Genomic DNA, 17,208 nt, shown 5'->3' on the forward strand with positions numbered 1-17,208 from the left:
AACATCTTCTGAAAGGAAAGACACAAAATACAGGAAAAGGGAGCACACATGGAGAAAATAATGTTTTAAATTGAGCAGGTCAGCCAATTAGGTGGGGGAGCATTCAGAGCAATACCCTTTATCTATAAGCTCCTACGAAGTCCCTCCCCATGGTTTCAAGGAAGAGTAACAGCTGCAAGTTCTCCTTGGACAGCGCTAAGAATAATGGCAGCCATAAGTCTGGAAATTGGGAAAAAAGGAGCGTATATCCACTGTAGCAAGGGAGAGAACATGATAAGGCTTCATTAGCAAAGTTAACACATTTTTATCTTAATGAGGATTGGTAATCCTCTCTTGGTTCCGAACCTTATCTGGTCACCAGCTGAAATTTACCCACTTCTATATGAGGGAGAGACAGAGACAGAGAGAAGAAAGCAAGATATTAGGAAGAACGAGAGAAGATACATATATAATATGTAGCAAGATGCAGCACATTAATGTAGATGAACATATGTATGAGGGGACACGTAGACAAGCAAAGGAAATGAAGAGCTCCCTCCCATCTCTAAAATTTTCCATCCCACAACCCCTGTGTGGAAAACTCATTTCAGCTGAGTTTGGTACTTAGTAAAATTAGACACAAAAGCAATTAGAAACTCTTACCTTCAGATAGGGAACATACATTGTTAGGATTTTAATATATTAGAGATGAGCAAGAGTGTATACTCACCACATGGACCTTTGTGTTTCATTGGAATGGCTGTTTTCTGGATGCACTCAGCTCTTTGCCTTTCACAATCATTGCTGTAAGTGCGGCTGTCTCGGCCACAGACAGGCTTGTAGGAACCGTCACAAGTTATGCGGTCACAAGAGCAACGGGTGGTACCTCGGCGATTAAGGCATACAGCATTGTGCTTACATTCATCCTTGCACTTATCTAGAAAAAAGTAAGGGAGAAGAAACAAATACTAAGATAACCGCTCTAGTTGACTTCATCAGGATTGGATATACCTTCTTCCATAAACTAAATATATGGCCCTAATCTAAATTATGTAAATCGAATTTCCTCTCATTAGATAGTAATCATCATTTCCTCTTTCCTATAAAAAGATAGTAATCATCATTTGCCTTGTTTTTGTGGTAGCAGACCATAGTTGGAAGGGTTTTACATTTAGGTCAATCATTGTATGTTAGAAAAACTCTAAAATATATCATGGACCCCTAGTCATCAACATTGAGGGCTGCACACTCTTGGCATTCTCTTGATGAGGTAGTTACCAGAAAAGGTTTTCACATCATAGGTGTGCCCTGTCAGGTTTAATAAATGGGATTTCTTTCCTTATAAATGGGGTTGGGACCATCAGTTGTGTTTTGCAGGTCAGGTGAAAACACAACTGATAGACCTACTGAGTAGACTGTTAGACGATGGCTAGAAAAAAGAAGCTAAGTAAAAAAATGAGTGGCCATCATTACTTTAAGAAATGAAGGTCAGTCAGTATGAAAAATTAGGAAAACTTTGAATGTGTCCCCAAGTGCAGTTGCAAAAACCATTGAGTGCTACAAAGAAACTGGCTCACATGAAAACCTCCCCAGGAAAGGAAGACCAAGACTCACTTCTGCTGCGGAGGATAAGTTAATTCAAGTCACCGGCCGCAGGTTAACAGCAGCTCAGATTAGAGCCCAGGTCAATTCCACACAGAGCTCTAGCAACAGACACATCTCTGTTACGAGGAGACTGTGTGCAGCAACCTTTATGGTAAAAAACCTGCTAGGAAACCACTGCTAAAGACAGGCAACAAGCACAAGAGACTTGTTTGGGCTAAAGAACACAAGGAATGGACAGTGGAAATTTGTGCTTTAGTCTGATGAGTTAAAATTTCAGATCTTTGGTTCCAACTACTATGTCTTTGTGCAATGCAGAAAAGGTGAACAAATGGACTCTACATGCCTGGTTCCCATCATGACGCATGGAGGAGGAGGTGTGATGGTGTGGGGATCCTTTTCTGGTGACACTGTTGGGGATTTATTCAAAATTGAAGGTATACTGAACCAGCATAGTTACCACAGCTGCTTGCAGTGGCATGCTATTATATCAGGTTTGAATTTAGTTGGACCATTTATTTTCCAACAGGACAACGACCCCAAACACACCTCCAGGATGTGTAAGGGCTATTTTACCAAGAAGGAGAGTGATGGGTGCTGTCAGATGACCTGGCCTCCACAGTCACCAGACTTGAATCCAATCTAGATGGTTAGGGGTAAGCTGGACCGCAGAGTGAAGGCAAAAGGGCCAACATCTCTGGGAACTCCTTCAAGACTGTTGGAAGACCATTTCAGGTGACTACCTCTTGAAGCTCATCAAGGGAATGCCAAGAGTGTGCAAACCAGTACTCAAAGCAAAAGGTGGCTACTTTGAAGAACCTAGAATATAAGACATATTTTCAGTTGTTTGACACTTTTGTATATAATTCCACATTTGTTAATTCCTAGTTTTGATGCATTCAGTGTAAATCTACAATTTTCACTGTCCTGAAAATACAGAAAACTCTTCGAATGAGAAGGTGTGTGCAAACTTTTGGTCTATACATTTCAAACTACACAGCTAAGTGTACCTGGTAAACTCATTTGCGCTAATTATTACAAAAGGGGTTTTTGTATGTAATTTCTGCATATTTATATGTGTGAATTGCAAACTTTATCAATTTCAGATATAAGAGGGCCTTTACAGTAGAATACTCTGTATCTATGGTTTGATGATGCTTGGCAATCTTTTATTCGGATTCTGTAAAGCCACACTTCCTGTCGCACAAATCGATGGTAAAGTGCCAAAGCACACTTTCATTTAAATGTTTCCCAACCGCATAAGTGTCATTTCACTCTTAGAATACTTTCTTTGTGTTAGAAACGCTTCTATTCAGACCGTGACAGTCTCAGGAAGATATTGATTTACTGGTTCATACAACAGTGTTGTATGGGCTTGCATATTGTATTGTATAACACAGAACAGCACCATTTTCACATGTATTTTTAAAACTTTCTCTTATCTAATTCTGGATTTGTGAATTAAGTATTTAAATCATGAAGATAAAAAATTACATTAAGAGTATGGGAGAACACAAGAAATGTGAACATGTGAATCTGAATCAGTGATCTGAATATGTCCTATTTTATGCCACTAGTTATGATCTGCTATGTCTATCACTCACATATACTTAATTTCACTAAAACTTTAGCACTCAGTTGATTTATATTTATATGTCCATTTGATCCCAAAAGAGACAGAAAAGAAAGTCTCAGCTTGAAAAATGGATTGGATATGTTAAAATCAGATCAGTCATAACCTTTTTCCCAACATCAGCCACAGGGAATAGTCAGGACCACACCATCCATATTAGATGATCAAGTGGTCCCACCAAAGTCATTGGGTTCACCCTTGTTGAACTTACCCTGAACCTGGCACTGCCCTGTGCGCACTTTCATCAGTTCGATTCCTCGAATGCTTCCATTCCTGGACATAACACACTCATTTTCATAGGTTACTCCATCATCAGCACACACAGGATCTTTCCGTGATGGACAGTTCTCTGGCCGTAAGAGCATTTCTAATTGACGCGAACGTGGGTTTACCCTGCACACTCGGTTCAGGTCATTTAGGGCATTCTTACATGGGTCTAGGAATACAAAGCAAATATTTAATGTAGTGTCCTCTCATTTTATTGCTTGAAATCAAATACTTTGGCCAACTATAGCAAACGTGTTTGCCAACTATAATGTTACTTTCTAAAGAAAGTATCTACAGGTTTTTACCACTCAGTAGAAAAATTATGACATCCATCTAGTTAGGGCCGCTCTACGGGAACCTGTCACTAGCTGTATTTGTAAATATGTAATGATAGGTTCCCTTTAAATGCATTCTCTCCCCTGGTCATTGAGATACAACCGTAAAAAAAATAAATAAATAAAAAACTCCTAACATGGGTAAACTATGCCTTGGCTCACATCTGCATTGGAGACAATATTATGACCCTACATTGAAGATTCCATCAAAAAATGAAGTACAATTATTTTCCATCAAAATAGTATACACTTCAGCAGAACCAAAGAAGTCAATGTCTTGGGCGCTGTTTGATCTGTGATGAAATGTTGATGCAACACTATACTACGGCTGGACATGTAGCATCTGGATGACCAGTTATAGTGGCTAATGGTCAGCATTGAAAACCCATATACTTGTCTACTGTACCGTACTTCTTTATCATAATATTAAATAAAGGAATATACTGAATTGAATGTAGCAAAAAATAAATATGTTTCTGACCCAGATACCCTCTCAAACAACACACAGTATAAAGTATATTTAGCTTCAGCTTACAACGGCTCAGTGTTCTTCGATATTAATCTAGATATACAATACACACACTTTGAAAAATGAAATTCACTACAAGTATATTGGTATAACTGTCTTGAGGGAATATAAGCAAAAAATAGGCACTAAATGAGATACAGTGAATTCACTCGGAGCAGACACTAGGCTTTTCCCAGCTGAAATCCATCACCTATAAGCAATTTGCCAATTATTTCTTCTCTTATTAGTCTGTTACATTCAGGCTTCTACCTCACAGGAAGACCATACTGTTTATTATCATACGTTAACATCTCTACATCTCTGTCTATGTATATCAGCATCTATGTCTGTATGTCACGTACTTGATAAATCGGTTATTTTGCCATTGCCCTCTTTGACTTCTGCAATTCCTCCCATGTGCCTGTGTATATTGTGTATATTACTATACTCGGGTAATTGCTCTATATTTATTATTATTTATCACAATAATAGTAGATGTTTTTTTTAATGAAGCTGGGATTTAGGGATCCCTTTGCCTGTTTCTAGAGTAGATTGTTACTATTATGAAATCTTTGCTCTTCAAGGAAAGGATTTGGCTTAATTCTAGATAGGTTTTTTTACACAGATAACAAAACTTGCTTGTAAATTGCTGGTAGGAGTTAAAAGGGTTATCCTAACCATCATTTTTATACTACAGTCCTAATTGCCTGTTAATAGCTGAATTAAAGTATTTAGCATTTTTGTAACATAAAAAATACCTCATTAATATTTTTATTTCTTATTTGCTACTATGGAAACCTTTGTCCTGACAAGCTATTTACAGTCCATTTATTGGGTGGAACTGTATATTTATATACACACATGTAATTTCCATATATTATGTAGGTAAATATCATATCAATATCATTTGCATGAATATGGAAGTTATTGGCAGCACCAAAAAAATTGTCTCTCCATGCATATGTATGTTTAACTAAGCAAGAAAGCCACTGCTTTTTTTTAACTTTCCGTGTTTCTAAACTCACACTAAAATTAATACAATTGTGTTGTACAGTTGAACAATACATTGGAAGTTATTTATCATTAGTTTTGCTGGGCTTTATTGGACTAAAAAAAGTCTCAAAAAAGTCGAAAGGAAGATTTTTGTGGCTTTTCAGTGCTAAAAGGTTTCATAGGACTATTTACACCACTTCACTTTTCTGGCGTAAACATAGAACTACTGCTAGTACAACGGCGTGCAAAGCCAGATTCATGAATTGTGAGTTCTTAAAAAAGTTGCATAACCACTCCAGTCCCCTCCTGGAGTATGTGCTGGAACTTTTTATACATTTTGAGACTTTTTTGCCCAAAAAAATCCCACACAGCAGGTAGAGCATAAAAACATTTATTAAAGGGCCTATGTCACTTTAATGAATCTAATGGTCAGTGGGGCTCTAAAGACAGACATAAAACTGTCCCAATGATATATAACCCCCATTGTGTTGGTTTTAGAGCATTTAATACTTAATATATTCTAAGCAGTTATGCCAAATCAACATTATTCGAGATATCTAATACATTCATAAAAAGTAATATTTTATCTAAGTACGCAGCAAAAAAGTGTAGGTGACTAGAATGATTTTTGCGTAGGTAAATCAAGATGTGTGATGAAAAAAGGAATCACGGTCCAACAACTCACCACATGGTCCCTCAAACTTCTTGTAGAGGTTCTCCTGGTTGTCACAGGCCTGCTTATTCAGAGCACACTCATTGCGGTAGTCCTTTCCATCACTGCCACACACCACATTCTCCGGTATGCCAGCACAGGTGGTTGGGCAGACACACTTTGCAGTTTGCCCATCTGCCGAGCGTACACAGGTGCTTCCATAGCTGCAGGACACAGATGCACAAGGGTCCCTGGAACCTGCAAAAATGAGAAAATAGAATGGCAGTTACTATGTGGCAACGCAATCCAAATTGTATTTGTTCCACATAAGCGCAGTCAGTAGCCCCTTCATAAAATGGCATATAATATCTATATTCTCTTCACTTATAAATACAGTGTGCGATGCTAGCAAACTTAACCCTAGTTCATGTTCCTGCCGTAAAAAAAAAAAAATATTCAGTGAGCCCCAGTGGGGACAAGCACTGATGTGAATGAATACATAATGCATAATGCAGTGCCCCCGGGATGAACGCCAATGCAATCAGAGACCATTGACAATGAGAATCACAGTGTTTTAATCAGTGAGCTGAGGTGCAGGGAAGCATTTCACATAACAGGACCACTGCTGGGAAATCACTGGGGCTTTAGGCTTGAGGATGGAGAGAAGAGGTTGGAAACAGTGAAGGCCACCAAGGAGCAGTTTTTACTTCTATTGACTATTTGTAGAAATGACATTAAAAGTGAAAGGCTTATCACGAACCAAGAAAAGGATGCCTGTGAGTGTCAACTTGTCAACATAAAGATTTCCTGTTTGCAAAGTCAATCGTAAAGCTTGGACAGCAACATCTGTGATAAATTAAGGCAATCATATTTTTTCACATAAAATAATAACCTATTCTTTTTTTTTACTTAATGAATTTTAAATGATCTATTCTGAAATACCAAGTCATTATACCTAGTAAGATTGGGATTTCTGAAATTAGGCATTAACTTAAAAGCAGCGTTTGTTCAAACATATTTGCCAATATGAACAAAAATGAGTATTTTGAGTATATATGAGTATTTTGAGTATATATGAGTGCTTTGGTTTGGGTGCGTCAAAAGTTTGGGTTCACCTTGCTCCCACGATCGGTGCTGGCGGTGCACAACACTGCTGGCATCACTTTGATTTAAATACCTCCAGCATTTACAGAGTTAACACCCACAATCGTGAACAACGCTGCCCATTACTAATAAAATTCATTTAGCAGAGAATAATTCCTTCAATGGTTATAACACCAACCTACTTTAAATTAATGTACAGCTACTTAGCTACTACAAATGGGCTTAGGCCCCTGTACATGAACACATTCATGACCTCTGCACTCTTCTTGGTCCATCCACCAAGCATGTTCGTGTACATGGAACCTTAGTTAGCGTTGGATAATACTACACTATAATAGCAGTCCATAAAAAAGGAAGCCTATTAATGGGTAGTAGCCATTGAAAGAAACAAATGGTCCAACTAAGTACAGTCTGATTCCATTACTATCATACATTGGTTGAAGACAAATTTAGTTTACACATAATTTGTCACTTTAGGGTTTACATTAACAAAGCGTAAGAGCATTTCACCTCAAAAAGTTACAACTGCAGTAACTTACGCCACTGGGAATAAATTAAATATTTACTGCTATGCATATAGCAATGGCTCTATAGCCTCTCAGAGACATGTCCAGCCAAGGAATTTTATGAACAGGGTCAGGCATAGGTTAACATCATCCCATAAGACAGCATAGACTTCCAGGATCTAGTTGAGACTTTGGCCCCAATCACACATTTTTAGAGGTGTCTATTACTTGTTTACGTTAAGAACAAAATAACAGAATAGAAATGTAACAGAACAGAAAGTAACACAAATCGAAGTCAATATGAATATGAATAGGGAAGGGCTTCTATTTACAATCAGTATTTGGTGTTATTTATTCTCTTTCATAATATACTATAGTACACCACTAGCAACTTAGTCTAAGTTGTGATGGGAAAAAATATCCTTGTATATCTTTTGTCAAAAGTTGGAACTTGAATGTAACATTTTTTAGTGACAAAAATGGTTAATTTTTCATCTCACCAAAGCCTAATCATCAGAGACTTGCCTTCAGTACAGAAACATTAAGGCATTAACACTATTTATCTGGCGAGGGATTTGTATTAAAAACGGCAGTGCATAATGCATCTCCCCAGGAGCTATGGGAGAGCAGGAAGCTTTTATTTTATGGATTCTACTTGGGTTTTTGAAGTGCAGCAGAAATTTAGAGGTGCATTGGAAGCAACCCATTAATTGAATAGCTAATCAAGATACTGTATTGGGTGAGATCTTTAAAAAAAAGTCTATATTTTATACATTTAAACTAGAATCAGTATAACTAAAAGGAAAGGCCATGTGTTATACATGTGCTCAGGGAAATGAAAAGTGCCTATGTTCTGTGCATTATTATCTAGCATTGGTATAAGCAAGGGATGGGGAAGCTGTGCAATGCAGCTCTGATGAAGGTACTGCATGGGCAGTAAAGAGTAAGACTGCACATTATAGTATATGTATGGCCAGGGAGCTGTAGAATTCTGAAAAGAAAGAGGCCATTTATTATATATCCCATTAGAGAGATGTAAAAAGGTGGAGGCGGGAAAAGAGGCAATGTATAACATAGCTAATCACAGTGCTGTGCAGCAAGAGTGGATCATGCATCTGATCCAACAACTATATAGATTGTTATTATACATCTTTCGGGAGTATTGCTGGCACTAATACTGCAGCCGGAGATGCACAAATCATAGAATAAGGATAAAGAAATATAGTGATCATCTAGCTGCTGGTGTCTTACCGCAAGGTCCTTTGCTGATTACTTTGATTCTTCTCTGCTGGTTGCATTGGGCTCTTTCAAGTTCACACTCATTGCTGTAGGTGGAGTAGTCAGAGCCACAGACGGGGGCTACCAGTGATGGGCAAGCAGTCTTCTTACACACGCATGTTGCCTGAGATGGGTCAGTTTGGCTCTTCTCACACACTGCACCAAATCCACAGAGCATTCCACGGCATGCTAGAATAATAGAAAGGTACAGCTTAGAACAAAGGTAGTCATAGGCATATATAGAGTAGTCATAACAAGAATAGCCAATATAGCAACTGTATGCATTTATCCAGTGTCAGACTGGGATTTCTTGGGGCCACCAAACAAACTTATACTGAGGGCCCACCCTTCATCATCCCCTAGGAAATACACCCTACCAGGCTCTAATTAAAGTTACTGGTGTCCAGTATTATGTTATAACTGGACCATCCTTTGGTACAAAGTCCAGCACAACATTTATCGTGAACATTATATTATACCAAAAAGAGCCTTCATGTTTATTACTCTGAGCCAACTCTAGAATTAATAGTTTATTCCATCCACTTCTTTAGTACAATACAAAATATTTGTACAGGAGGATCCATGTCATTCATAAAGGAGATATCAGCACTCCAGATATATGTTAAAAATTAACCTAATAAAATAATAACTTTAATACAATTTTTTTGTCAAAATAGTTTGGCACTAAGCAAAGAAATACAACTAAAGTGTGAACACATCCTGAACAGGTAAAACTCAATATTTATTTATACAATTAAATATAAAGAGCAAAGCAGAAATTCAAAATATACTGCAAAGTTGTTTCAAAAAAACGCTGCAGGTTTATGGAAAATTTATGGAAACAACAGCATTTGCTATAAGGTTACTACTACCAATCACAAAGAATAAAAAAGCTTTATCAAATATGCTGTTAGTGAAAATATATATTGACCATCTCACAAATATCATTTGTAAATCTGCAGTTCACATTTAGGGGCAGGAGGTCACCATAGGGGTCATTAGTGCAGACTATCACATGGCCCAACTGCACATAATTAACAATTGTATTCTCTAATAAAGGACTTCTGTGCTATGCCTCTCCTGCAAAGCTGGTCTCTATGAGGATGAGCACGTGTCTTAAGTATGTGTGAATACAGATTTGTTTGAGGATTCTTCCTTAACATGCCGTCAAAGTGAAAATACTTCTGAAGATTATGGTGAATTACACGAGGAGGCCTGAACTAATATTGGCCCGTATAAGAACACCATGGCTCCAAGAAGCATTTTCCATATCTAGATGTCAATATAATCTTCAGGGATATTGAGATATTGATTTTTATATCAACTGGTCAGAGGTCAACAGGCCAGCTGTGCAAGCTCTAAATCCTCCCTGCAAACACAATAAGACAGCATGGCTCCTAAACACCAGCACCAGCTGTTATACTTCACACAAATCAATTTAACCTAAGATAGCCATAGACATTAGTCTGTTTGTCAGCACTTCTGAGCTAAACGTACCCATTAATGAGGGATCAGGGGGGATAACTTTTGTCCACACACCAGTTACTGACTAAGATGGTCAATCTGAGATGCCTTGGTCTAATGGTCCCTTTACAAGGGCAAATGAGCTGCCCAGAATGAGCAATGATTTAACAAATCTCATTCCCAATGCAAACTTGTGTGATTATGAACAATTATTTTAGAGTCATTTCTAGTCATACAGTTTGCCCATTCTCGGAGACATATCTATAAAAATAAGAATCTTTATTTATATAGCGCCATCATATTCTGTTGCACTTTATAAATCATAGGGGACATATAGAAATAAAATAGAAGTTTATGGAGTAAAAACAGTCATATGGAACAGTAGGAGGTTAGGGCCCACTTCGCAAGAGCTTACAGTCTATGAGGATGAAGGGGGTGGTGACACAAGAGGTAAAGAGCAGGTATAATGGTCCAGCCATCCTGTCAGCACCTGTCCAGCAAACGTGCAACCACAACCAGGCTTGGCGCTAGCTGTCAGACTGGGTAAGTGGTGGCGAACTCACCCTGCAACGTCCCTGCGGGCTAAGGCCCTGCGTAAAGCAGATAAACCGCCCTGATAAGGGCGAACCCACTATTAAGAACCTAACTGACAGTCCCTGATTGACCCTACAACAGGACAGGGGAACTTACTTCGTCTGGCAGCTGCTGGATGGTGGAGCGGACAGGTAACGAAAATACAGGTATAGACCAGTGTTCACACTTGCACACAGAAACCAACACAAGACTGAACAGTTAACTGGAATACAGGAATAGACCAGTGTTCACACAGGTGCACAGAATGCAAACACAGAACTGAACAGGTAACCGGAATGCAAGAATAGACCAGTGGTCACACTGGTCCACAGAATACAAACACAGGACTGAGACAGGGACAAAACAACAGATATATACAGGTCTTCAGGCAGTATATACAGGTCAGGTCAAGCTCAAGCGGGTAATATACAGATCAGGTAAAGATACAGGCAGACAAATGGAGACAGGTCAAACTGAACTAGAAACACAGGGAGACAAGACTCAAATTAACCAGCAAGCCTGATGGATACAGGTACAGGCGGGATATACACAGGTCAGGCCAAGATCAAGATCAAGCAAGTATACACCTTTAAAATATAATACCTTTAAAACTCATTGATCACTTGTTAGCACAATGCAAATGTGACCAGAATTCATTTTTTTGTTAAACAAATGTTAGATTTTCATGGAGACTACCATAAATCCAAATTACTGTTGTTGTCCGCTTAAGGCTCCCACCCTGCTTTCTACAGACAAGATTTGTTCATATTTGTGGTATTTTCTATTCCATTATAGAATCTGATATAATATAATATATAATAGGCACCGAACCAAAGGACCGCACTGTTGAAGATGGGATCCATTGGGTTTCTGTCGTGGTTTCAATTCTTTTATATTTTGTAGCACATCTTTTACTGATTGGATTTGTGATAAAGGTTCCTTAAATAACTTCACACAGTTGTGAACCTTGCCTAAATGACATATAAACATAAGTTGTTAGGCAGTGGTCGTTGCCCACCTTTCTGTCTTCTTCAATCCTTAAATAGTTTTGGTAGCTTTATATTAAGTTGAGATTTGAAAAGTGAATAGTTGTACTATGCATGGTTAATACTGATTTTTCTATCTATATATTCATCAATCCTCTATCAAGCAATACTGACTCTTAGGTTGCAATCACCAGGGTCTCCTTAAACCACACATAGATAGCAATGAGTCCCCCCCCCCCAATTCCCTGAAGAAACTGTACCTTATATTTTGCAACTCAAAACTTTCAATTCCAAGGTTAATAAGCTGTATCTTGTTTTCATCACGTCAAGTACAAGGTTTATTAAGACAGACACTTGTTAGACTGGATCTCAATCATCCACAAAGTGGTGTCTATGAATAAGAGATCATCAAAACTGGATGAGTTGGAGACACGAGTGTTTCCTGCACACAGGAAAGCTCTGATGATCCTTCATTTCTCAGGATGTAGTGTAGAGGGAACCTATGATCATAGCAGACATATGATGCTTAGCGATGCCATCAAAATGTCCACAGCATTTATGCGAGGTTCTGCTGCCTCTAATAAATAACACGCTTGTATGGGGAGATGCCAGCGGATTGTATACAGTAAATCCTTTATCCAACAGGGATGGATACAATACGTACTGTGCTGACAAATTATTGTATGGGAATTTCTATGATGATATCAACTTTGCAGACGCTGTAAATACATGTAATCATTTTCATCAAAAGGTGGCAACAACATGCATGACATCTTCTAAATTATTACTAAGTGGACAATCTCAAACCTACCAAATTTATATTACCGTAGTTAAAATTAATGTATTATGATAAAAGACTATTTAACACAGCAAAACATTGTTGTATTCTCTCAACCATTATGGAGGTCATCTTGCCTGAACTATTATTAGAAGCATTTAGAGATATTCATGACAGTAGCTACATGAACTTGTAGTCTACATATGACTTGTGGACTCCTATGGGGTAGTATTGTGGGCTTGTTCTGTGACCAGTACAAAGGTACAAAGTGGGAGCGAAACAGATGTGACCATCACTTATTCTATGTAGTGGTGTAATCTCTGCTATCTATATATAGCTGCTACATTGTAAATGTTCCTGTAATGAAAATAAGATTGTTGAGAAGTGATCTTCACAGAACAGGAAGTATTAGCTCATTATGAGGCTCAGTGTAAACACTGCAATATTTATTTTTAAATGTGTTGAACGTCATTTAACACTTTATTTAACCTAAAAGTTTAAGGCTATTTTCCAAAGATACATTTCCTTCAAAGCATAAACACTAGGCAAGGGTAAATTACATACGTTTTACAATCTCTATCCCGGGAGAAATATTTAAAAATTGTATGGTAGTATTAATGTATAAAGATGCTTAAAAGTACAAAAGTATCTGTGTTTATTTTTCCATAAAACTTTGGGGTAGCAGCTTCCCAAAGTCTCCTTTCTCCATCCTTGCCCATGAGGGCTTTAGAACATTTTGCTATGAAATTAAGACTGCACAGCTCCATAGGCACATGAAGATTAACATAGAGGAGGGGGTAACCACCCCCAGGGATCATGCTGCCTTTCTAGGTGTCACTACTTATTTATTAACATTAGACAGACAATGTAATTGCTGTCATTAACATGCATGAATTCAGGTACATAGAAGCATTCATTTAGACAAGGGAACAGTGTAGATGTAGAATATGAGAAAAAAATCAATAGAAATAAATGCAGTGCTTAGGCTATACAGTCCCTTTAATTGTATTTTATGATTTTGGACGGTCCTACATTGAAGTTATAGATTAGTTCCCATCACTACTGAATCTGTAACTGAGGACCTGAAATCACAAGTTTGCGAGTTGCCGCCTCTGGCTCTGACACTATCGCTCTGTTGAATCTAAAGAAAGTTAATTTATTCCATTTCAGAAACTGGCAACAAATTAAGCTGCTAGCGTTTAACAACGGTGATACATTGTGCCTGTAAAGTAGAAGCTCCCCACACAAGTAACATCAGAGACAAACAGCTCACAGAATGAACCCATTACCCCAACATCTCGCATCTGGTGCTGCATCACAATGCTAATTATCAGGAACTCATTTAGTAGGCAAGAGGCCCATATTGAGGCGTCCTGGGCTTGTTACAAAACTGAGTGATCTAAAGTGAAACACAACCACATTAACATGTCAATGTGTAACTGAGCATCTTCTCTACTCTCTAAGGCGAGCTGATAACAGAACTGGGATGTAGGTATCTAAAAGCTACATTATTAGACTAAAAGGACCTCTAGATGCCAGAAGACATGAGACAAGCAAGCACTCTGGGAATTAAACAAGACCATCTTATATGAGATCATCTGGCTATTAGATATGTCTAACCTTCTCTCATCCCATTAGGCAATAAAAGTTGGAATGGGTGTAATTTAGATAAGTGTTTCATATTGGGTGATGGGTCCATAAAGGTACAAACAGGGATGAACAAGCATAAAAGTGGTTCCAGTGCTTTATATGTTATGGGTATATTGACCTTCAAAAGACCATGATAGGGCACCTTCTATATTCTATATTCTTCGTCTCCTACTAGTTTAGGCTGTTATACATAAGCTAAAAGAGAGCTGCTCTTAAAAGGTTGCTTAGAAGCCACCCCAACACCACACTCTCAGAGGGTTTCTCATATGTCCTTCCCAGTGCCCTTATAATGCTACCTTTATTGTTTTGAATTGCACACTAAATCCTGTGCACTCCTATTCAACCCTTTTACTTCTGTGATAGACGCTCATTTTCCCCTGGAAAGGACCAAGCCTAAAAATTCAACATGCATAATACTTTCTAAGGGAATAAAAACCATTGTTATACACCTCTCCCTTCTATCCCCTAAAAAGTTAGCACAAGTGTCAGAACTCACTAATTGTTCTGACGGGATCAGGTTTCAGGCTTCTTGAAAACCACATCCAGTGCTGCCTGTGATTGACAGCTCCATTTCTGATCTTGGAAAAGCTGGGTGTGTCTTCGTACTTGTTTTGTTTGCAGCTGCAGTTTGAGTGATGGATGGCTGAGCCAGTCAGTGCTGAGTTTGTGTCCATTACTGCCTTATATTCTGTGCAGCCCTTTCATTGGCTGCTGGTTATTCAGTCTATTCTGTGTATCTAGTGCTCTTGCTATTGTGGTTCTTGCTATTCTGTGTATTGACTTTTGCTTTGTCTACTGACCATTCTATTTTCTATACGATTCTGTACCTTTGCCGCCATCTTGGTTTTGACCCGGTGTACAGGCTTGGTACAGTGAGCGCAACAAGCGCTCACTGTTCCGAGCAGTGCAGCGTTCACCCCCTCCTCCTCTCCCATGCACCGATTTGTACCTGCCGGGTTATGGTGTGGCAGGCACACATTTTTGTGCATGCAGCCTTAAAGGGGTATTCTCATCTGGGCATTTACATTCAGTTTTATTAACCTGCCATATATAAACATTTCTTCAATTGGATGTTATTAAAAAATATGTTCCTGTATGAAGATAATTTCTCTTAAATGCAGCCATGTTGTCCCTTAGAAACGAGATGGCTTCCTCGGGTACGACCACGTCACATTCTGGCAGCAGTGGCCAGACATGCGCTATTGAGTCCTGTCAGACCATCTGGCTTCAGCGATCATTACCACAGGACGGCTGTGGGACCTGCAGTAACTCCCGCATATTTCATATACAAAAACTTTTTGTTTCTTTGTGCAATCTCTCCAGCAGAGGTGGCCGTATCTAGGGCCACAGTCTTGTTTCTAAGGGACCATATGATTACATTTATGAGAAATTATCTTCACACAGGAACATTTTTTTAATAACATCTAATTGAAGAAATGTTTACATATGGCAGATTAATGAAACCGAATGTGAATGCCCAGACGAGAATACCCCTTTAAGGAGTGGAAAAAATCATGTAATAGGAAATGGAGGTCCAACACACTACTAGATTGTTGTCTCCAATAAAGTGGTTGTTCCATGTTTAATACAGTTTAAGGGCATCTACCACCGGAATAAAGGACTGTATGCAAATGCATGAGGGGCTCCATAGGTGTTAATAGAGCCTGAAGCCCCTCAGGCTCATTTGCATACAGTCTTTCATCCTGGTGGTAGAACTCCTTTAAAAATCTTTTCAAGTGACTATTTAGGTATCAAACATTCCCTATTGTCCCTATTGTGATGCTCTTTCATGAAATTGCATGAAAAGGGCCCATTATGAATACAGGGCACATTCCTTTCATATAATAAACATAAAATAATGCTAAAATGGCTGACATATCCCTCTCAGGGTGTCTATTTATAAAGAGGTTTCATTATATATTTGTATAGAAAGCAGTTACAACAACTGACGTCTTTCCTGTTTCTAGGGGTTTAAAAGGCAGAAAGGGCACATTAGTTTTAAACAAACTTTTCTTGTATCATAGGTAAACTTCATTCTTATTGTGTAACCTGAGTCATGCCTTCACCTGTTTCCAGCAACTATCCATATTCTGAACATATTACTACTTGCCGAATGCAACCCGTAGACTTTAGTCATAGACACGACAACCTCCTACTGAGCAAAACCGGCAAATAAGGAAGCGCCTGGATGCTTTGAGATAGATATTTCATCTCTTTTGTATGGAAGAGTTAATGACACAATGCTAAATCTTTAGTGCTGCAGAGGCAGGAGAGCTGGAGTGGAATTAATACAAGAGCCGTGAGCTGAGCAGTATGCAAATCCACTGATCACACATCCTCAGGCTTGGGCTATCCTCCCCCTCCTAGATACAGAAACACCTCTATCTCTGACAGACTATGCTAATGTGACCCAGCTAATCCATACTGCCTGCTCATAGCCCTGACCGAAGGACAAGTATATGGGGAAATAAAAGCTGCCAGCAATGGGGAGATTATGAGGCTCTGCTTCGAGACAGCAAGCAAGAAAGAGCAAGAAAATAGATACAAAGTCAAACAAAAGAGAACAATTGTGTGGGTACAGAAAATCAATGTGTGTGAAGACACTAACATTAAATATCTCCCAACATCCAACTGCTCCATGTCACAGAACATCATGTGTGTTCTGGTAAGTGGTACATATACTGTATAGAACTGCTGGAGAATGTGAATTTCTCTCAAAGGAAATCTACCATGAAGTATAACCAAAAATAAACTAAACATAATCACCTAACGTTCTCTTCATCATTACAAGTGGTGGTCTTCTTTAATCTTGACACGCTGGGTTCACCTGAAAAAATGTTTTATAAAAAGGAAGCTGGAGTGCGGGGACCTCTCCGGGCTGCTATTTAATCATGACTCCT

At 38.6% G+C, this 17,208-nt stretch overlaps 1 protein-coding gene across 17 annotated transcripts in view; it reads right to left on the bottom strand.

Annotated features, from left to right (window-relative positions):
• Positions 1-17,208, bottom strand: part of AGRN (agrin) — a 334,557-nt gene that overhangs the window by 100,678 nt on the left and 216,671 nt on the right. For all 17 annotated transcript variants that reach the window (XM_072155891.1, XM_072155888.1, XM_072155904.1 and 14 more), the window contains 4 exons: positions 8,831-9,046; positions 6,003-6,227; positions 3,426-3,650; positions 710-916 (listed from right to left, as the gene is read on the bottom strand). In XM_072155891.1, coding sequence (XP_072011992.1) covers positions 710-916; positions 3,426-3,650; positions 6,003-6,227; positions 8,831-9,046 — 873 coding nt within the window. The remainder of the gene's footprint in view (positions 1-709; positions 917-3,425; positions 3,651-6,002; positions 6,228-8,830; positions 9,047-17,208) is intronic.

The sequence above is a fragment of the Engystomops pustulosus genome, chromosome 6, assembly GCF_040894005.1.
Source record: "Engystomops pustulosus chromosome 6, aEngPut4.maternal, whole genome shotgun sequence".
Taxonomy (NCBI): Eukaryota; Metazoa; Chordata; class Amphibia; order Anura; family Leptodactylidae; genus Engystomops; species Engystomops pustulosus.